Source organism: Nicotiana attenuata, chromosome 3 (assembly GCF_001879085.1).
Source record: "Nicotiana attenuata strain UT chromosome 3, NIATTr2, whole genome shotgun sequence".
NCBI lineage: Eukaryota > Viridiplantae > Streptophyta > Magnoliopsida > Solanales > Solanaceae > Nicotiana > Nicotiana attenuata.
This window is the reverse complement of record NC_031991.1, coordinates 47,692,072-47,711,583: the sequence shown is the minus strand read 5'-3', so window position 1 is coordinate 47,711,583 and position 19,512 is coordinate 47,692,072. Positions and strand designations below refer to the sequence as shown.

Here is a 19,512-nt window from a genome sequence, read left to right as displayed (position 1 = left end):
AAACAATCTCAGTACAACTAATTCAAGCATTACTAATATAACATATTTAGTACTATTCTTATACACCCTACCAAACGACCCCTAAATATAATAAAGTTTTACCACCCTCAAAACATGCGGGAGAGACGGATCAGAATTATAAGAAACGCTTGAAAGTTCATTGCGGAAGTTTTGTTTGAGAATTATAAAAGCTTTACGTATCTAAATGACAGCGTTCAAATAGCTGCTTGAATTCATAACATGTTGAACTGCTAAAAAATGGAACTATCTCGCGTGGAATCTGATTGGCATGTCTGACTAGATAATCTAGCCTGCTGCAACTTGTAATTGAACAAGTTCACTTTAGTCTTTCTACAATCAGGTTAGTTGCTTTAAACGTTAAAAAAGTAACAGCTCTTTGAGAAGGGACTAAAACTGGACCAATTTGATAAGACTATCAGGACTATTAGTGCATCATGTCAAATAGGATGATTTTGAGACAAAGCTCAAAGATAGGGGAAAAATTTGGGACTTTTCTCAACAAAATAACATAGCGGAGCAGGCAAAACTAGCTTCACTTTGCCCATCATTCTTGCTTCTCGACCAAGAGAAAAAGCTACACATCTAAATTGTGATGGTACAAAACTACAAACGTAATAGCAACATACAAATGCTTCATACGAATTGACATTCTTCTGGGGAGAAAATGGGAAACTATTTTAATGTTCTTCAAATTAATTACAGTTCTCATAATGCCGCACTTACTGTTGCACCAAACACTATTTTTCCCAAAACCATGTGGCAAAAACCAGGCTGTAGTCCAGCTCACCCGTGTGACATTGGCCAACAAATTCTCTTTTACCACGTCAAAAAGCTACCACCTAAGACTGCACCACCAGACATCTTGCAAACTAAGCAAAGATTATCCGGCAAGTTGCTATCCATCACAAACTAAAAAGACCTAAATCCACATTTTAGCCTCCCCGTCAATCAATCATAATTGGCATTTATTCGGCCAGAGCCACCTTGCCTACCATGGAAATTCCCACCTCCACGCTTTGACTGACCCTGACCCCTCTCTCTGTATCTCTGACCAACATTGTAAGAACCATCAGCTGGCCCTTCAAAATTACTTGATTTGCTATCACTGTATTGCCCAACTGGCTGGTACTCATAATGCATGTTGTTCCTCCGCCTTTCTCGACCACTGGAGGTGCTGCGCTGCCGATTATCTCTCCCCGAGAACATATCTCCACAAGATTCCTGCATTCTGGCAGGACGATTGTTTTGGTTTACATTCCTTCTTAAACCTGAGTTGCTCCGCTCTTGCATAGCTTCAGCACTTTCAGCAGGAGGTAATTCAGCTTTGACAACCGGACCTTGGTTTGGGGAGTAGGGGCGTCCCCTAAATGAAGATGGCTTTCTCTCTCTTCTTGGATCGAGATTTCCAACGTTAGGTACCTCTGAAACAATTTTATCTTCAGATGCTAATTGATCTGATTGACCCACACCTTTATCACTGCTCCCCTTCACACTGCGTAGGGGAACATTAACTTTATCCTGATGATAATCCCTCTTATCAGCTCGACCGCCTTCCATAGTAACATTTTGGGCTCTGGTAGACACACCTACCTGTTGATTATTAACTGCAACCATGTGGGACTTTGGTTGCCAATGTGGTGGAGCACGATTAGCCATGCCAAGATTTTCCTTTGCTGCAGCGCTTCTGTCCATCTGGTTTATGTCAGAAGCTCCTGACAGAGTGTGATTTTGCTGAGTTTCCCCACTGCTGTTTTTGTATTGATGTCCAGAATTTCCTGTGCTTCTATGGCCCTTAGAAGGATAGCGTTTTCCTTTACCTGTCGTTCCCTCATCTTTTACAACAGGAATGGTGGTACGTGGACCTTCAAAATCACCTGGCATGTTCCAACCATCTGATACATCGAACTTACTCGAACACTTCGAATCAGATTTCGCAGAATCTCCATCAGGCTTCATAGATGGAGTGTGATCCAGAGTCTTATAAGTGTTCTTGCTGGTGTGATCCAGAGAATAAGTGTTCTTGCTGGTGTCCAATGCCAAGTCTGCTGAACCCCTTTGCCTCCACACTCCATGTGCTTTCCCTTGCCTATTATTATTGTGCTTGCTGTCACCAATCCTGGACTCTATGGAAAAGCTCTCAATTACAGAGCTAGTAGGTAGGTTTTCAGGCGTAGAGTCTGCCCTTCCAGTTGTCTCATCTGGACCAGGAGAACTGCCTGACGACAACAGTGGCGGTTGACTACTAGCATGCTGTGCAAGCTCTTTGGCGACAGGTTTTGGAACATATCTCTCCATTTCAGCCCTCTTGCTTTTTGAATTACTCTGCACCACATTATCACTCTTCAGAGGACCAACGGAATCTGATGCAGTTTTCAGACTTGCTTCAGCAGCATCTTCAGTTTTGCTCTGAGACCGCACAGGTGCCCACACAACCGTATCACCTCCATGAAACTTATCAGTATGCACATTAGGGTGCTGATTTCTCTGCGGCCTGCGAGGGTGCTGAGGTTTCCATTGGTTAATTACTCGACTATGACCTTCTTCCATAGGCAAAGGAGAACTCTGATCAGAAGGCTGCACAACACTATCACCACTTGCTGCCTGAACTGTGCTCACATCTAGAACCAGCTGAGATGAATTCAACTTCTCCTGTTGCATACGGACTTTAGCAGGATTACTATCATTTTGCACTGGTAATGGAGTAGCTGGGCTAGGCAGCACAGTATCAAGCTTCTGCTTGTTCTTGTTGGTCCTATTACCTTTCCTTCTCTGCTGCGCAGAAGACTCGACGGCAACCTTGGCATTATTAACCATGTTTGATTCAGCACTTAAGCCAACTTCATGAGCCTCAGTTGATGGAACATCATTAATATTTACATCATTATGACCCTTGGATACCTCAGCAACGCTAACCAGAACTGATTTTTCATTCATATTCTTCGGTGTCATATTTGGCCTTTGCTTGTGGCTAGTACGCTTATGCTTGACAACACCCCCATCACTTGACTGCCAAGCAACTTTTCCATGAGTGGTAGCAACCCTATTGGCATCCTGCTTAGATAACAAAGCTTGGGGTTGTGGGATGGCTATTTCTGACTGGACCATAATAGAAGTGCCGAATTCTAGCATAATAGGTGGATTAGTATGCTCACTGCCTTTGTCTAGAATGCGGTTGCTAGTATCAATTACATCACACTGTGCTGCTAAAGCTGCATTGCGGGCTTGAGGTCTGACACTAGGCACCACTGGTTCAGGGGGTGAGGAGCCTTCCAGATCTTGCTTCATAACATCAGGGGACGAATCCTTTATAGCCTTCTGAGACAAAGCATCACCTGCCTGCATACGGCGATTCAATTCCTCCAATTTAGCAAGAGCTTTGGCTTTCTGTTGTTTACTTCGTTCTTCCTCTTCTTTCTGTAGCTGTAAGGCACGCTGCCTGGCTAACTCTTTCATCTTTGCACGCTAATGAAAGCAAGTAGCATACATTAGATTAGATAAAGGGAATAAACAAGTAACTGCCGGAACATGCGTAAGTTAAGAGTAAAAGGTAAACATACTACCTGCGCTTGGTTATCTGCTGAATCATGCAATTCTGACAAGGATTCTTTTTCACCACTCACAATTATATCAGTTAAAGCTTGCTCAGTAGCCTCAACTTGAGGACCTGGCTCACATGCATGAACATTAGAAGCAGGTTCTAAGCATGTTGCAGAAGCCACAACAGATGATTCAGCAGCAATGGGCCTTTTTCTCCAACCATCATCATGGCTATCAGATCGGGCTTTACCAAGATTATCATTTTTGGTTTGCACAACGCGATTTGGCCGCCTGTGAGAAAAATGTTTTTAGTAAAGGGAACAGCATGAAATATCACACACAGTATAAACAACCATGACCATATCTGAGAGATATCACACACAGTATAAAAAACCACCTTGACATGGTAGCTGTTAACTGGCCTCCCTTGTTCCCAGTGGTTCCAGTATGAGTTCTTTCGAATGACACAAGAGCACCTTTAACTTCATTTATTGAATTGGTAACCTTAGGATTTAGTTCTGACTTATTGATATCCTCTTCAGAAGAAACATAAGGCCCTTCATAACGTCCATCAGATGCTCGGACTTTTGCATTTAAACCTTCAATCTTCTGCATCAAGGATGAGTCTCTGGCAGTCACTGCAGGAGTTGAACCCCTTTCAGGAGCTGAGGAAGACGGAGGCACTCCACCAGAGGATTCCACATAACCTGGTTTCTTTGTCCAACTGCCATCAGCAACCTTCATAGTATTTATACCTTCAAATGAGTTCGCTTTGGTGTTATCTGAAGAATCACATCCTCGATCATCATAACTACGCGGATAACAGTTCCCACTCCCTGTAGTTCTCCTTGAATACAATTCCTTCTCCCTGTCATGTTCACCTCCTCGCTCATGCTTCTGCAATGATCTCTGAAAGCTTCTATCAGGATATGGGCCATTAGTGGGCACAGAATGTTCCCATGTCTCTCCTTCCTCTCTTGCATCATGCTTTAAAAGAACTTTATATGGTCCTTTAGCATCATCAGGATGAGCAGACTCTACTCCCTCTGGCAATGCTTTGGCATTAGCACCATGGCTGCCAATTCTGGCATGAGTATTAGTTGGATCAGGAGTGTTTGGGCCTGAATATCTATTATAAACTGGGGGACCAGGAGGCATGCCCATGAGAGGAATTTCCCGCTCATTGGAATTGCTATAACCCATTGGCGGTCCATAATAGCCCTCAAAGGCCACTGGACCAGAGTAAAAACCAGGTCTAAATGGCATATTTGGACGAATATAAGCATCGGTAATCTGGGGTCTATACATATCTCCACCTCTGGGATGGTGCCCTCTGGATCCAGGCCCCGGAGGAGGAACTGGCTGTGTATTTGCAATAGCAGGAGGTGGAATCGGGGGTCGAAAGTAGGGGAATGGTTCAATTGGAAAACCACCGGGAGGAACTGGAGCTCCATAAGGTGGCCCCCCAGGTGGTCCTCTATACCAGAATCCAGCAGGGGCATTCATAGGAGGCCCATGCCATGCATCAAAATGATGGGGTGGAACATTAGGACCAAGATAGTGATGGGGATCCCCTTGCCATTTCTCCATGCCATGTTGAGGACCATCCTCAGCACTTTGACCATCTCTTTTCCAAGCGTCAAATGTCTCACCCCTCACATCTGCACTTGTATAATTACCTTACCATCATCAGAAAGCATATTCCATGACTACTCTGTTGCAACTAAGTACAAAAAGGAATCACTTGATATAGCTTCAAACGAGATATGCAAACCTGAATGAGATGCAGTTGTCTTCTCTAGGGGCTGTGCTACTTTGCCAGAAGCAGAGTTAGGACGGCTACAAGAATCACGATCTATCAAAAGAACATGACCAAGCGCCCAGTTAAGAGTGCAATACCAACAGAATAATCAGCAAAGTTTCATTCCAGCAACAGCAACAGAATATACAGTTTTCATATTTTCCTTCTTTTCTTTTTTCTTTTTTCTTTTTTCGGGTTTAGGGGGAGAGAATTATTGGGATCGAGGCGTTGTTGTTGTAAGGAGTGAGGGGATTGAACAAATGAAAGAATTAATAACGTTCAACTACAATTTTAGCATCCCTAGAAAGTAAATTTTGAAGATTTAAGCCAAACATGTCCCTTTGTTAAATCTTAGTAATTGCCAGCAAAATCACAAGTTCTAGCCTCCAAGCACACGAACAAGCAGTGAAACGAGTAAAGATGAAATGAAAAAAGCTATTGTGGATGGGCAATTCATTTAAAGAAAAGAATTAATAATGTTCAACTACAATTTTAGCATCCCTAGAAAGTAAATTATGAATATTTAAGTCAAACATGTCCCATTCTTAAACCTTAATAATTGCCAGCAAAATCACAAGTTCTAGCCTCCAAGTACACGAACAGGCAGTGAAACGAGTAAAGATGAAATGACAAAAGCTACTGCGAGAACCACGAAATGATTCCACAAAGCATTGTATAATATGGAGTGAGCAGATAGTATTTACACCATTGAGGTGAACAAAAACTAATGCAATTAACCAATAAAAGACATTATGTAGGAGATTTTAAAGGACCAGCAGTCACCTTGTGACTCAGTAGTCTTCCCAGATACATCTTTATCCGATCCAAGAGTAGGAAAATCCCCAGAACTCAGAGAAAATCCTCCATTCTTAGAAGACAGCACTCCCTGTAAGTACAAGTATGCTCAAAACCCAGCACAGTGACATAAACTTATCTCTCTCTCACTCTATACATATATATATATATATATAGGAAAAGAGATGAATTTCATTCCAATCAAGATAAGCCCCCTCGCTAAGAAATAGACCTTGAGCCACTTTTCAAACATTCAAAAATTAGTAGATTACAACAATAATTCTCATTTTTCAAAGAGATACCTTATTTTACAACATTTAGCTTCTAACAATCGCATTGTACAGAACAGCAGAATACAGAGGAATAAATTGACAAGAAATGAGAAGAGAACATCCACATATCTGTACACAATTATAGAACGAGCTCTTCTTAAAATACTACTCTTACACAAGTATGGTGATTTTCTTGTAGAACATCCCACTTGTTCACTTCAACTGATTAACTCCTTTAACTAATAGATTGCAGATATAAAATGAAAAAATCAAGTGTGAAAAAGGAGTTAAGCTCACTGTCTCGCTCCTCTTGCTCTCACTCTGTCACCCTAAAAACAAAATAAACTACAGGGAAAGGACAATAGGAACAAAAGATATTTGGCAAAATAACACCTAAGAGATATTCATCACAAGGGAACATTACCAAACGCTCTGCGGTAGCTGTTGCTCCCCATGCTACTGGATGTTCAGAAACAGGCTCAGCAAAACGTGAAAGTTGCGAGTTGCCAGGCCTTGTCTCTGCACTGTGTGGACGCGCCAACGTTGATGGTGCTTTGTTTGATGATAATGGCCCAGAAGCTGATGAAGGCCTAGAATTGGTACCCCATGCACTGGTAATAGGTTCTTGTGTTCTATCACTACCAGCAGTTGAAGGTCGAGTGCCACTCCCACCAGATGAAGGGCGGGATCTAAGATGACTTGGTGAGCTCGTTCCACCATCAGCATTTGGAGAGAGCGTTGAGCAACCCCACGGGTTTGACGTAGAGGAAGACGTACGGCTACCCCAGCTCAATGTACCCCTATGTCAAAGTAGGAGAGGGCCTAGATCAAGTCAACAAAGAAACAATGCCAAAGGAAATACCAGACAGCTCTCCAAAAGGCAGGCAAACCCAAATAAGTATCGCACACAAGTGCCAATGCCTTGGGCAAGGCAGACACAAATATAAGAAGGGGCTAAAAGAAAAAAGAGTACAGGTACTCACTTGGGAACAATTTCAACATTTGGGTCCAAACCGTGATTCTCTAACCTTCAAAAGATTTAAGTACATACAACTTCAGAAACATATGCTTAGATCAGATGAGGAAAAATATAGATCAGCCAATGTCTCATACCGCTGACTGGGCAAGTTCAATGGTTTTGGGACAGCCACTTTTCCAAGAACAGTCATGCCACCTCTTCTTGTAGAAGCCCACCTATAATGATGGAATTACAGGATGACTTAAGGAAATGATACAATCACACCAGTAAGACAGTGTCATCATACTGACTCAATGTATGTACGCGATCTAATATTAGCATTAACCAACTTAATAACACCATAATAGAGAGCAATATTAAGAAATGCCAAAAGGTTAATTTGTCATAGAAATCAGAACAGAAGTTTTTGAACTCTCATCCTCAACCCCAACAAAAGGTCTCTCCAATATATTCCTAACTCGAATGCCACACCGCTGAAGCATCACTCTTTGAGCAATCTATACAACAATTAAATGTTGCATTGGAGCTCATTGTTAGTTCTCACTTGATCCTACTCCACCAAGGCATCATAGTTTGCCCAAAAAATGTGTAGTGTTTGGACAACTTTAGCAGAAAGTAACTTATCAAATAAAAGAACTTCAGCAGAAAGTACATTGAATTTATTTTTTTGGGGAGAAAAAAGCTTGTGCAAAAGAATCTATGTAAAAGAGAATTATGCCTTTTGGAATGCGAAACTTAATAGGTAAATTCCGGCCACAAAAAAAAAAGAGAATATGAGACATTCCTCGAGTTGGTTGGTCTACACACTTTTACTCTGTCCTTGCATATTTAATACTTTATCAACAGAGCAATGTTATCAGTCCGCAACATTAAGCACATATGGAATATTTAACTTAACATCTGAAATTTTCCTTCACAATTCTGGCCTTTCAGTGACGTCTTTCCGATACAAAAACCACTCTAGACAATTGAACTACTCTATCCATACCATTTTATTTGACAAGGCATGAAGTTTAATATGCCAATTTGACATATATTAAATTAGTGATTGTTTAAGAGAATCTTAAAGTAATCGTTGATAAGTTATATGACAGTGAAAACATTATATCAAACTCAAGATTTTAATAATTTTAATGAATCGAAATTTGTGAAAGTTGTATAAAAATGGGATGATCTTAGGCATTTTGGAACGTTACAGAATGAAAAGAGTGTCATATAAAGGAATACTCTCTCCGTTTCAAAAAGAATGAACCTATGTTTTTTTTAGTCAGTTTAAAAAAGAATGAACTCTTTCAAAATTTAGAAACAATTTAACTTTAAAATCTATGGATTATTTTAGACCACAAGTTTCAAAAGTCTTCTCTTTTTTCTTAAACTCCGTGCCAGCCAAATAGGTTCAATCAAATTGGAACGGAGGGAGTATTATTTAACGATTTTCAGTCTAATTTTGTCCATAACCTGCATAACAGGAGAAGAGGACCAGAGAGAATAAGATAGTAGATGTACGATTTTGGCCTCATAATGTTTTTTTTTTCAAAACAAAGAAATAGGGGGAGGCATGTACTTAACAAGAACAGAAAACAAAGTTCATATAAAGCAATATAAGGGGCATTTGTGAAAAATAAACAAGAAAGAGGGTGTTTACATAAAAGAATCTTTTTTTACCTTTTCTCCCCTGCCAACATACTTGAAGTCATTATCCAAATATCGATACACGGTCATCCAAAAAGCTTCACAAAGAGCCTAATTCAGCAAGAATCTGGAACAGACTTGGGAGAGCACCTTTTCCATTAATAACAAGTCATCAAATTAAGAGAACCAATACCAAAACATTTTCATAATGGAACATTACACTAGAACCATCAAACACCAACAGCAAAAAGAAACTACTTCATGAAAAAAAAGTTCAGATATAATTAAGACTCAGCCGATGCTCAGATCAATTAGATTTTGAAATGTGGGGAACAAAAAGCATATATAGACAGTTTCACTTAACAATTTCTATATATGTATATCACCGGAGAGTAACTTCATTAACCATAGAGTGATGTCCCACGTACAAGGGTGGTTACAACATGTAACAAAAATAGAACATAAGTAAATACCGCAATGACAGGTGATGCATCGTGATCTCATGTAGAAGGGTGGTTACAACAAGTAACAAAAATGGAACATAAATAAATACCGCAATGACAGATGATGCATCGTGATTTGTGTGTACAGACAACCTAAGTGAGATACTCCTATATGCTATCATCAACTTTTCTTCTTTTTAAGTACAATACTACAATATGGGCTAGTTACCAATATAATTTAAAACATCTCATTACAAAGTTTTCAATTTCCTAGGACCAACATTGGCATCATAACATCCATTCATTCCCCGAAACATACTGAAATTGTCTCAAACCGTTCCCCCTCCCTGCACAAAAGCACCCTATTACGCTACTCCTAAAATCATAATTTTTTTATGAAGTATGAGATATTATAAAAAGCATCAAGAAGATGCAAAAGAGCACGGTCCGGGTGCTAATACAAAAGAAGATATGTTAGCTCTGTACAGATGGTCCTCTGCTAGGGCTAAGGAGCTAACAAAATCCAAGAATAATTCGGGGGAGCTAATAGGGGAGATGTTACTCCAGCTATACAACAAAACTGTACAATTAGCCTTCAAGAAGTAATTTGGAGTTGCTAAACCATCAAAACATCTTCATTCATTCTAAAAAGACTAAAATAATCAGCTGTGCTCTTCCTTCTTGGTAATCAATGATTCCTTAACACTGACAAGTCAACCCAGTGGCCACACTGGCCAATAGTCAAGAAGCTTGGAAAATTGATACCTCGCATATTATGTTACCTTCTCAAAAACAAAAAGGAAGATACCTCGTACCAACAGATGGCTAAATGAAAAGTCTTACTAACCCAGAGGCCCCAAATATCATTAACCTCAATAGTTATTGTTTAAAGTTACGAAGTTGAGAAAGTTAACATCTGTGTAATCGACAATAAATTCTTCAAAATATTCACAGGTATTAGCATATTTCCAAGAAATTAGGTCTCTAGTAAACTAGAAGATGGAAAAAGGTGACCAAAAGTAAAGCTTTTTAAGCATAACCCATCAGTGTCAACCCAGTGGAGCACACCTTAAAATTATTTTAGTATCTTCCACCAAAACTCAATGGCTATTATTTTATTAGTAAAGTGAGTGAATAGTTCAGTTATAAAAACCAGGTAATGGTTCTTTTCTTGATCAGGAAAAAACCAAAATCATAAAAACCAGGTAATACTTTTGGTCCCTAACCAAGGCTCAAACACATATTTACCTCTGTTTCCACAACTAACTTCAACATCTTACAGAAAAATATGGCAAAGAAACAACACGGGAGGATATAAGAAATCGATCACTTTTTTTTATCTCTACTCAATTTTGCTATAGAAGTTTTCAAAACATTATCTTTTTCAGCAATTTATTTATGTGACAGTCACATGCACTTGAATGGGTAAAGCATGCCTTAATGTCTCACCACCTCTGGCTACATAATTCATGCTCTCTTCTTTTAGAATGAGAATGGATGCATAATACATACTCTTCCCAATCTTAACTATGCGCATAAAACCTTAGGGAAAATATTTAATGACAGGCTGATTTCTTTAATTCTGCATATGAATTCCTTAGTACCATCAAGATTCAAGCATCAAGTAAAGGTGGCTGAACTTCTCTCAGCTAAATGATTAACTTCACTACTAACCAGCTTAATACATGAAAGAGTTTTTTTTTAGTTCACTGCCTTCAGGTTTCAAAAGTGGCGTCAAAATCAAAACTCCGAGCAAGTGAATTGTACAAAATAATTAACATCACATTTAGAAAGTTTGAGGTATATAATACAGCTTTAACTTGAGGTACTCTGAACATATATGTGAAGAACTGCATAGAACAAAAAGAAAAAACAGAAACTCTGAAGCATGTGAAAACTTTAACTAGATTAACCATTAAACTCAACTCTATCTTGAGCTGGATTTCTTTTCCCCATAACAAGCAAAAGAACAAAAAAGGAGAATCCTTGCTAGTGAGAACATTGTCCAGGCTACAGACTGCAATCTCCACATAAGCCTATGGTTTTGCATAGGAAACATAAAGCCTTGCACTTTATACTAACAACTATGAAGGAGGATAAATATTGCTTCTTCCATCCTCACACTATACCAGGGAATGCAATCCTCTCATTGCAAAAACGCAGAATCTTTCACTGATACCATAATGTTACAGCAGCGAACTTAGAAACAACATCAAATTCCTACTAATAACCTTTTTGCAGTTTCTCAAAGGCAAACCTTTATAACACGAAATTCACCAACAAAGTTTAAATACAATTATCGAGTAGTTATATAATGTGCATAGCTCAAGACCTAATCTTTTTCATTGTGCGCAGCGCAGTAGAGCGTGCGAAGGAAACACATAGTGTAAATAGCCATATTTCCTAACCCTAGAATCCAAATTTTTCTTGATTTCTGTAAAATCGCGAAATCCAATATAAACACGCTGAGAATGCCGAAAAAAACAGATTTTGGGAAAAAAGAAGCACCTATAGAGCTTACCAAAGAAAGAAGGAATATAGAATTGAATCGGATCTGCCAGAAACTTCGATCTGCAACCCGTTAATATAAGTGTGAGTATTATAGGGAGATAGAGAGAGGCGATGGTGAGAGTGTGTGTGTGTGTGTAAATTTTTTAGGTGATTTTGGATTGAAAGTAGAAAGAGATCGAAGAAGGAGAACAGAGAGGGGGGAAGTGGAGAAGGAGGAAGAATAAAAGGGAGAAGCGAATATTGATGGAAACCCAAAAGAGGGAGGAGTAAAGTCTTTAATTAAAACTAACACACGGGTCCACTGTTAATTTTCGGATTCACGTTAACCTCTATCTCTTTTCTAAAAAACTTTTACGTCATTCTCACTCTCAGCCTCTCGCGCGTGATTCTCGCTTGATAGACGGAGGATAAGTAAAAAGTACATAGTAGTAGTAATTTATTTATTTTTGGCAGATATTGTTTCTTTCGACTACTCTATCTTTACGACTGTACGTGTATATGTATTCCAAAGTTTAACCTTTTTAAATCTGGTAATTTGCTACTATAGTTATTTTTTTTTAATAAAGTGGTTTCTTAAAGGGACTAGGGCACCACTTGTCTCTCGGCGCATGTTAGCTTATATGCGCCAACCACGACAAAAGTAGTAGCGGACCTAGGATTTTGTACAAGCGAATTCAGTAAGAAATCGCGGTAGTCAATTGAATAAGTGCACCAATAAACACCATGTGCGCAATGCTCTTTTTTTTCATCGCATTCTTTTTTTTTTAAGTTGGGAAAATTTTTATTTTTTTAAAAAAAAATCTATTTACTTTAAATGTGTAAAATTTATCTATATAAATTAATAAGTTTTATTTCACAAAATTTAGCAATATTAACCAAAAAGTGTTTAACCAACTTAAAAATCATATTATAACTCTAAGAAATATAAAGTACAAAGTTACAAACAAAACACATCAAATAAGAGAATTAAACTAAACTAATTAATCCAAAATGATTAAAGAAAAAGATATTGTACGCCAAACTAAAATTTTGAGTATAATACAAATTAACAATTTCAATATAAACTAAACTAAGTTAAATTAAAAGATTACAAGTAATTTGAATAAAGCACTCTCATTCTTTTAGCAATACTTATGAAAAAGAGAACCAAAACTAAAATGAAGTTTAATAAGAATAGCAAGGAATCATAAAAAGAAGAAAAACAAGGACAAAAAAAAAAGGAACAACAAGGCAACAATAAGCAAAATCATATAACTCCTACAATTATAATAGAAGTGATGAAGAGGAAAATGAATTCAAATGTGTGTTCAAAATACACGTTCAGCAAAAGGGGGAAAAGCTAAAAAGAAATGATGCTTTTTTAGCAGAGGTTCGAACTGGAAACCCTTGAGTTATTACGAACCCACTTGACCATTGCTCTGCAACTTCTGTTTGTGTCAAGTGGTTTCAAGTCTTTAGTATTTATACGTTTCATATTTTTTTTATTTGATGAAATTCACAAGTAAAAATAATTAAATTTTTCGATGAAACGGATTCAATTGAACCCCCTTCGTACAAGGTGGGTCCGCCCTGGGTAAAAGAGCTCATGTACCATCTCAGAAGGTTCTAATGGCGTCGATGAACCAACCTACAACCTTAAAAGGATTAAATCCAGCAGAAAGTAATGAAGGAGGAATAAAAAACTCAGACCTAAAATGTGATGGAAACACCAGAAGTTGAAATTAATGAAACAGTAACCCAAGTTATAGTAATCAATAAAACAATGAATGTTAATGAGAAATCGTGGACTAATATGGTCAAAGGAGCAAGCAAAAGCCAAAGACTATCCTGGGCTGATGAAGTTGAAGAAACGGAGGAATTGGAGAAGAAAAACTCAAATTGGGACAATTTGGACATAGGGAAAATCTCAAATGTAAGTTTCAAGCTGGATTATATCTCGCCAAAGAAGCTAGGTGAGTCTATAGCATGTGAAACTGAAACAGAGGACATTAGTTCGGAGAATAACTACTGAAAAAATGCAGTAGTGTGTTATGTATTGGGGGCACACCCCTTTCTCTGTGCTAAATGGTTATACTTGACGTTTATGGGCGAAACATAGTATTAACAAAATTGCTATGCTAAAAAATGGTATAGTGATAGTTCGATTTGATACGGAAATTAGGATGAATGACGTCATTCGAGGTGGAACCTACTACTTTGATAGCAAACCATTCATAGTGAAGGCTTGGTCATCAGACATGGAGTTTACAAGAGAGGAGTTACTTACACTGCCCATTTGGGTGAAGATGCCAGGGTTAGATTTTAAGTATTGGAGCCCAAAAAGGTTAAGCAAGATAGGTAGTGTGATTGGAATGCCTATAATGGTAGATAAAAACACAGAGAAGAAGACTGGTTTGAACTTTGCCAGGCTGCTCATTGAAGTAAAGGTAGATGTTGCTCTGCCTGAGAAGATATGGTTTAGAAATGAAAAAGGAAACTTAATATAACAGAAACTAGTGCATGACTTGAAGCCTACACTTTGTAAGTTTTGCAGTAAATATGGGCATGCTGAAGATGATTATAGGGAAAAGAAAGCTCCACCAAAGGCAAAGGAGGATGAGAAACATACAACCGAGGAACCAAAAAAGAGGGATATACGACAACAAGAAGGAGCAGGTAGTCAATGCCGCGCCCCCCTTTTTCCTCCGCGGAAATCGGGTTTGTGACATTCGATAGGGACAACTCTTTCCTTTGGGGAAAGGGGTTTGCAATTTTGAAGAGTCGTCACCTAACGATTTTAAGGTGCGTTAGGGCACCTATGGGGTTCAATTATAACTACATTTTTTTTATAACCAGAGATAGGGTAAGGGCTTGTAGCAGTTGCTATTTAAACAAGGCGGATTCGATTTTATCGTTATTACTTAAGGCTTGTCTAGGTGTGTATTGATGATTCCCTATAAGCATGATATCTATTACTGATTCAAAAATGGCAAAGCAGTAACAGTTTTAAACGAGCAAATTAGATCCTATAGGCATGCTTTCTAGACCGCATTAATGAGAGGAGTAACTAAATTTTAACACAGTACGAGTCAAACTGATTTTTTAACTAGACTGATTTCAGATTTTATGGACATAACCTCTATTGTTGCTGATTTTAATCCCTACAGACATGGTATCTAATATTAAAGGTTGATTTGGTCCTATAGGCATGGTATCTAATGAAGCGGAGTAGGCAGGATTTATTTGATCACAGCGAAACTCCTACAGGCATGATTTCTATAAAATATTGATATTAACCTTATGGGCATGACATCTAATTTTTGAATCTGATTTTTAACCTTGCAAATGTCGTCTGATTATAACCATTATATCCTATAGGCGGGATATATAATTGTGGAAGTAAACATGCAGAACTATATTAAACAGATCCTATAGGCAGGATATCTAAGTGTGGAAGTAAGCATGCAAAACTCTATTAAACAGATCCTATAGGCAGGATATCTAAGTGTAGAGGTAAAGATGCAGAACTTATTAAAACAAATCCTATAGGCAGGATATCTAAGTGTGGAAGTAAACATGCAGAACTTATTAAAATAGATCCTATAGGCAGGATATCTACCCTTAAAACATGCATAATTACCCCATCCCTTTTCACTAACCAACCCCAATATCTGTTTATAAATCATTACAGACCAAATACTGAATTACATCAAAAAAATGTAAAAATAAGAAGTTACAACCATAAGAAGCCTGATTCTAACTTCCTCTCTGAGTTATGGAACAAACCACATCAAATGCCACTTGTTTCAGGGCCTTTCTCAGACCTGGATGTGTCAAAGTTCCCTAAGGGTCTCAAGGGACCCCGGGCAGTGCTTACACCCAGGCTTGCATAACTAGATAGAGATGAGTGCAGTAGAAGGGCCAGCTCTCATGTGTCCAAGTTCAGAGGGAGCTCAAGGGTCCCAAGGCAAGGCTCACACAAGAGGGGCAGAACTTAGATTCTAGGAATATAGTGAAAGTGCAGAACATAGAGATTTTAAAACTGGGCTGGGAAATAGTAAGTGATAAGGATGATTTGAAAACAGTAGTAGTAAAATTTAAACTATACAGAGTCAGCATTTGCACAAAGGGGTCAGGGGTTTTGGGAATACATTGCATGAAGCATATGACCCTAGGAGGGGCCAGGTTTAGACATGCACAGCAATAGAGGATGCTGACATGTTCATAAACCAGCCAGAAAATACAAACATAAAGAGGGGATGTGGGGTTTGGGATTCATATACACAGGAGAGCATTAACTTAAAAATGGGAAGGGAACACATTTCAACATGCTAATAATGTAACTTGATTGCAGAAACATAAGCAGAAGTGGACAAGCATGAAAGAAGTTGAAACAATTGCAGAAACATGTTGTTGCTGATGCTTGAAAATTAACTAGGACATACCAGTAGTAAGCAAAGTGCAGAAAGAAAGGTAAGCAAATGTCCACAGCCTAGCCTTGGCTTGCAGCCGGCTACACAAAGCAGTAGCACAAATAGTAACAGAGAAAAAGAGAGAGTTTTTAGTGAAGTGTGTGTTCTGAACTTAGATCGTTCTCCTTTTTTTTGAAAGAAGAGGGGTGCAGGGTATTTATAATTTTTTTGAAAACGAGTGAAGGAGAGGTAATAAGTAAAGTCTTGATAAAAACATGGAAACAATCACAAGTCAGAATCAATTACCCAAGTGATTCCCCTTTAATTAAGGAATCACTGTCTAACGGGTAGCATCAGGTCTAATTAAGGAAAGAAAATCAGTTTGGAAGCAGACTGATTATTGCCATATAAGTGATAGTAAAAGCATGCAGTGAACAATCGAGTCTAAGTACAAAAATATGCTTATTTTGGGAAAGAAATCAGCAAGGTAACACATCACAGTAAAGGGGAAAGAATCAATTAATTTTAAACAGGCGAGTGAAATTAAGGTTCATAAAAGGAAAAGTTTTTGAAATCAGCCACAAGATTAAGAAAATCAAGGAAGAATATGCTTCTGCACTTCAGTATATAAACAGAGAGAATAGAAACATCAGACATGCGAGGCCAAGCACATTGGCAAAAGAAACAGCATACAATAGTAGCAGAAATAAACATATGATTCAGTAGTGAACAAGGTTAGATAGTGAGGGCTCACACGTATAGCCAATGTGAAGAAGAGAGTCAAAACAGGTACAGATCTAAAATAGATCTGAAAGAAAATCAAAGGATCTTAAAGATTAGGGTTTCGAAAACCCCAGAAAAGGTGAGAAAGGCCTTGAAAGTTACCGATCTAACCAGGAGAGTCAAGGATCTGACTCGAACGGCCATGGCTGGCCGAAGAAAGGTCAGGGATGACCGGAGAAAAGCCATGAACAACAGTCGAGCAAGGACTGGACCAGATTCCTTCGAGGACTGGCCATGAAACCACAGAAACAAACATCCAAGAGTCATGGGAGGCCACCATACATCTCCAATGGCCATGGGAGGCCATGGATTAGGCAGGGTTTAGGGTGGATTAGGGTGTAGTTTGATGGCGGCGGCTAGGGTTCGTGTTAGGTTTCAGAGAGAGTTGAGAGAGAAGAGGGATTCGGAGGCGGCGGTTGGTGAGAAATGAAGTAGGGTAAATGGGTCGTTTGGGATTAAAAAGGAAAGGGCGTATAGGAGTCGTTGATCTAAGTGATCAACGGCTAGGATTAAAGGGGTTAGGTGGGGAGTCCGGGTTGGGTCGTTTAAATGGGTTAGGGGTCGGGTTTAAACGAAATTGGGCCGGGGGGAAATGGTCTGATTTGGGGCTCAATTTAGGCTACAATTGAAATAAAATTGGGCTATCATTTGAATAGCCATTTTCCCCTTTTAAAATTATAAAAAATGGTAAATTAATTTATGGAACCAAATTAAAAGCACTAAAATGACTTATAATTATTAATTTAAAAAATACTTGACTTAATTTTAAGAATATAAAATACAATTAAATCTAAAAGGGGCTAATATTGCAATTATATGCAATTTAGCTTAAAATTACTAAATAAAATTTGTAAAAATATGCAAATTACCTTAGCTATATCTTAGCATAAATATAAAGGTCCGACAAATGAACTACAAAAAATAATAATTTTTGAAATAATCATTGGTTTTTTATGGATAAAAGATGAAAATAAATTGATTTGAAACCTTAAAAATTATGGAAAAATAATAAAACATTTGAATATGCTTTCATATGCATATATATGCCCTTTTGAAGTTATTTTGTATACTGAAAATATATATAGGGAAAAATTAGGTGTCAACAGCTGCCCTCTTTACCCGGAAAGGATGAAAGAGTTGTCGGGTAAAGATATGATGGCCAATTTTGACCGAACGAAACGGTTCGAAGAAGTTAGGCCGCGCCCTGGCTTCTGAGATGCCTACATATCCCTGGTTTTATAGGAATCAGGCCATATGTAGTTCAGGATCTGTCGGCGGAGTATGCCGATGGAGGCTTTCCAAGAACGGACGCAATATCCAGGACGGGGCGAGTGGGTGGCTTGTGAGAATGGTTAAGGCTTGATATGGTTGCAGGAACTAGAGCGGGCTTGCTCCTGCTGGGATGGTCGTTGCTCGCCGGTGTACCTGCAATTAGAAACAATACAAGCGTATACTGTGCATAAATTTAGACATGATGCAAATTCCCATTGGACCATGAATGCTGTCTTTGAACGGTTACGATGACGTCTTTAGACCATGATGTCCTGGGCCATGAAGCGTATAATAAAGGATTCGCACGCCATGAAATGATGCTCTTGGGCTATGAGAATGGTGCCTCCGAACCATGACGCCTTTGATTAATGATATGTAAAAAGGTTGAAAGGGGGTCCTCAGGCCATGACATGGTGTTCTCGGGCTATGAGGATGGTGCCTTCGAACAATGACGCCTTTGGATGGGTTGGCGATATTTCAGCCCATGAAGGATGCAATAGCATGTGGCGATCTTTCAGCCGTGCAATTTGGCGATCTTTCAGCCGTGCAATGTGGCGATCTTTCAGCCGTGCTATGTGGCGATCTTTCAGCCGTGCTATGTGGCGATCTTTCAGTCGTGCAATGTGGAGATCTTTCAGCCGTGCAATGTGGCGATCTTTCAGCCGTGCCATGTGGTGATCTTTCAACCGTGCAATGTGGCGATCTTTCAGCCGTGCAATGTAGATGGAGATAACGTTTAGTCTCGGAAGGCAGAATGGTAGCCTTATGCAATGCAGATGCAGATAGAGGTAGAGCTTAACCTCGGAAGGCAGAATGATAGCCTTATGCAAGTTGGAAGGCGGAATGGCAGCCTTATGCAAGTCGGAAGGCAGAATGGTAGCCTTATGCAAGTTGGAAGGCAGAATGGTAGCCTTATGCAAGTTGGAAGGCAGANCAATGTGGAGATCTTTCAGCCGTGCAATGTGGCGATCTTTCAGCCGTGCCATGTGGTGATCTTTCAACCGTGCAATGTGGCGATCTTTCAGCCGTGCAATGTAGATGGAGATAACGTTTAGTCTCGGAAGGCAGAATGGTA

At 39.0% G+C, this 19,512-nt stretch overlaps 1 protein-coding gene across 2 annotated transcripts; it reads right to left on the bottom strand.

Annotated features, from left to right (window-relative positions):
* Window positions 454-12,251, bottom strand: LOC109223688 (protein MODIFIER OF SNC1 1). Of its 2 annotated transcripts, none has more exons than XM_019388085.1 (10): window positions 12,002-12,251; window positions 9,071-9,187; window positions 7,540-7,620; window positions 7,410-7,454; window positions 6,851-7,226; window positions 6,143-6,245; window positions 5,333-5,413; window positions 3,956-5,219; window positions 3,582-3,849; window positions 454-3,483 (listed from the first exon to the last, which is right to left on the bottom strand). In XM_019388085.1, exons 2-10 carry the CDS (start codon window positions 9,100-9,102, stop codon window positions 970-972), a joined length of 4,764 nt encoding a protein of 1,587 aa, XP_019243630.1. In that variant the 5' UTR covers window positions 9,103-9,187; window positions 12,002-12,251; the 3' UTR covers window positions 454-969. The 2 variants fall into 2 exon arrangements, with proteins under 2 accessions (XP_019243630.1, XP_019243631.1); XM_019388086.1 differs by having other exon boundaries at window positions 9,071-9,164.

Bases quoted from the DNA above. Each gene is read 5' to 3' on its own strand.
- LOC109223688 (XM_019388085.1), bottom strand. From the start codon at position 9,102: ATGACTTCAAGTATGTTGGCAGGGGAGAAAAG. The intron at 7,227-7,409 runs GTGAGTACCTGT...ACTTTGACATAG, and splicing joins AATGTTGAAATTGTTCCCAA to GGGTACATTGAGCTGGGGTA. The intron at 5,414-6,142 runs GTGACTGCTGGT...TTCTTTTGATAG, and splicing joins GAAGACTACTGAGTCACAAG to ATCGTGATTCTTGTAGCCGT.